The sequence below is a fragment of the Vicia villosa genome, unplaced genomic scaffold (genome assembly GCF_029867415.1).
Source record: "Vicia villosa cultivar HV-30 ecotype Madison, WI unplaced genomic scaffold, Vvil1.0 ctg.000162F_1_1_1, whole genome shotgun sequence".
Lineage (NCBI taxonomy): Eukaryota > Viridiplantae > Streptophyta > Magnoliopsida > Fabales > Fabaceae > Vicia > Vicia villosa.
In genome coordinates, this window is record NW_026705044.1 from 14,111 (window position 1) to 16,799 (window position 2,689).

Here is a 2,689-nt window from a genome sequence, read left to right on the forward strand (position 1 = left end):
CTCGTCGCTCCACTTCTTAGTTTCATCAAACAGTTTCTTGGTTGCTTCTCGATCTCTTCCTTTAAGAAGGCTTTGAATCACCTCATCTTTGCGAAACAAATGCCCATCTAGCTTCTTGCAGCACTCCCTGAGTTCGTCACATCCTTTGCATTCTGGGAGATAATCTTTCTCAGATGTGTCCTCCATCATTCGATCTCTGAGCTTGGCATTTTCTTCTGTTAATCGAGTATTACGGAGGTGACTTCCTTTCAGTTGGGTCTCGATTGCCATTCTTTTAGTGGTCTCTTCTTCCAGTTTCTTTTTCAGATTCTTTACTTCAACTCTAGCATCCCTTTCTATCTTGAGCTTATAAGCTTTCAAGTCTTCTCGGTACTCTCGCTTGAGCTTCTCCTCTGCCTCTTTCATGGCCCTTTTTAGGATCTTCTGGTGGTCTTCGACAGTAACAGTAGTATCTCTTTCACCTTTTTCGGTTCTAGCCCTCTTTTGAACTCTGGAAGATCCTCCCTTCAGCATTTTGGCTTCGTGTGTCAACTCAACCTTTTTCTGGTTCACAAGACAATGTTTCGGTTGCGCATCTGACTTCTTTTCGTGCAATTGGGTGCTTTCCATATTTACTGGGATGCAATTCTCAGCAGGCATAATGGCAATTGGAACCTTAGGTGGTTGCTTGTACAAAGGATTAACCTTCGGGAAAGGCAACAAACGATCTTTAACTCTATTTTCAACCCAATCCGTGTAGGCTTGTTTGGCGACGGCATTCTTTTCACCTAGAGAAATCTGATCACTCGTATGGATGTCATTCCAGGCACTCACCACTTTTTCTAAACCTTTTAGATCGGTTCCCTTCTCAAAGCAAACGGATTCAAATATCTCTTTGTCCAAAGGCTTGTTTTCAAGTGCAAAACCCAATTGACGCAGCGCTAACTTAGGATTATAATTGATAATACCTTTTGTTCCTATGAGGGGAACATTGTCGAAAGCACCACAACTAGTTATAACCTTCTCTACGTCCATCCCAGTAGGACACCAGACAATGTCATCTCCAGTAAGCCCCATGATCCTTTGATGCCATTTCTGAGTAGAAGTAACGAAAGGACCACTTGTAGGTAGGTGGGACTTAAACCAGGTGTATAACAACGGCAAACAATTTCTTATGGCTCCTCCTTTCCCATATCGAGAGTGAACAGAATAGTATGTATCAGCTAGCAAAGTAGGGACCGGATTCTTATCCTCAAAAAGACATATAGCGGCCAGATCAACGAACTTGTGAATGTTAGGGAACATCACGATCCCATAAATCAAAACGGCCAGAAGGGCGTTGAAGGCCTCCCACAACTTTTTGTTAGCCAACTCTTGGGCCCTCTCAACCAAGAAACTCATATAGAAACCATGGGTGTTACCATTCTTCTTCCAATTCCCAAGGACGTCTTCTATGCTCAAATAAAGAGCGTTGGCAATGTTGTTCAAATCAGGCTTCTCTGGGACACACACGAAAGGAACCTTGTGTTGAATCTCGATATTGAGAAAGTGAGAGTACTCCTCGAGAGTGGGAGCCAACTGATAGCCTGAGAAGGTGAAACAACGCAAGTCAGGATCGTAGAACTGGAGAAGAGTAGACAAACCCCATTCGTCGACGTGTGAGTCCAAAAGAGTCAAGATGTTTCCATAATTCTCAGTGAACACAGTTTTATTATGACCAGTGATCAATCCACCCAATTGCCCTAACTGAACCAAACCTTCGCGATGGAAACTGTAAGTGTGAGTACGCCTTGTAGCTTCTCTGGTAGCGGTCACGTTGCTAGCCATCCTGGATGAAAAGTAATAACCTCGGATACCCTGAAAAATGGCATGCATATGAGAAATAATACTATTTTTCTTCTTTTTTTTTTTCTTTTTTTTTTTACTACATCTTTTCTTTCTTTTCTTTTCTCTTTTTTTTTTTTGGAAGGTAAATATGCCATGATGTAAATGATGCAATGGAAGTTTCCCCACATAGGAGAAGTGTGTGTTGCCTCTGGATAAGATCGGACGTTGCAGGATCAAAGGTCCGGCATAGGCACAATGAAACCATGAGAACACAAGTCATCAGCAGAACAGAACGGTCACCAACGGTACCTGTCATGTATATCCCTCCCACTCACGGGTGTAGTCTAGGTCAAGGTAGGTCAAAAAAGCCAACAGAGGATTGAAAGTAGGCGTAATCATACGATATTGCCTCTTTCAACCAAGCTCTGCCCGTGGATACATGATCGGATCAATCAGACATACGTCTTCTGTCCGTCATGGCCACTCTATTCCTAGTTCCTAAGGTATCACTCATGGCCTGGGTATTGGGCCTTTTACCTCATAGAACAATCCCACCCAACCTGCAAAACAGAACAGAAGACCCCAAGGAACACAGAATATAATCCATATGCATGATGTGCAAACAAAAATAAACATGATATGCAGGCAGAAAAGTAAACATGCAAACATATATACAAGGTATAGACATAAAAACAAATAAACACCCAGTAAATAAACAAACAAACGCAGGCTAGGATCGACTCACTAAGGATGGACCAGCAACAGGTCTAGCAACATCCCCAGCAGAGTCGCCAGCTGTCGCACGCTCGCGAAAAATGAACAGAGTCGCCACCAATATATTTATCCCATAAGGGAAAGGAATACCAGGAAACCTAACAAAGGA

At 42.8% G+C, this 2,689-nt stretch overlaps 1 protein-coding gene across 1 annotated transcript; it reads right to left on the reverse strand.

The window, feature by feature from the left end:
- Positions 1-233: 233 nt before the first annotated feature.
- LOC131624762 (uncharacterized) lies at positions 234-1,806 on the reverse strand (the record flags this gene model as incomplete). The annotated part of the gene is made up of 1 exon (XM_058895679.1): positions 234-1,806. A coding segment is annotated over exon 1 (1,573 nt), but the record flags the coding sequence as incomplete, so codon positions are not given.
- Positions 1,807-2,689: the final 883 nt, after the last annotated feature.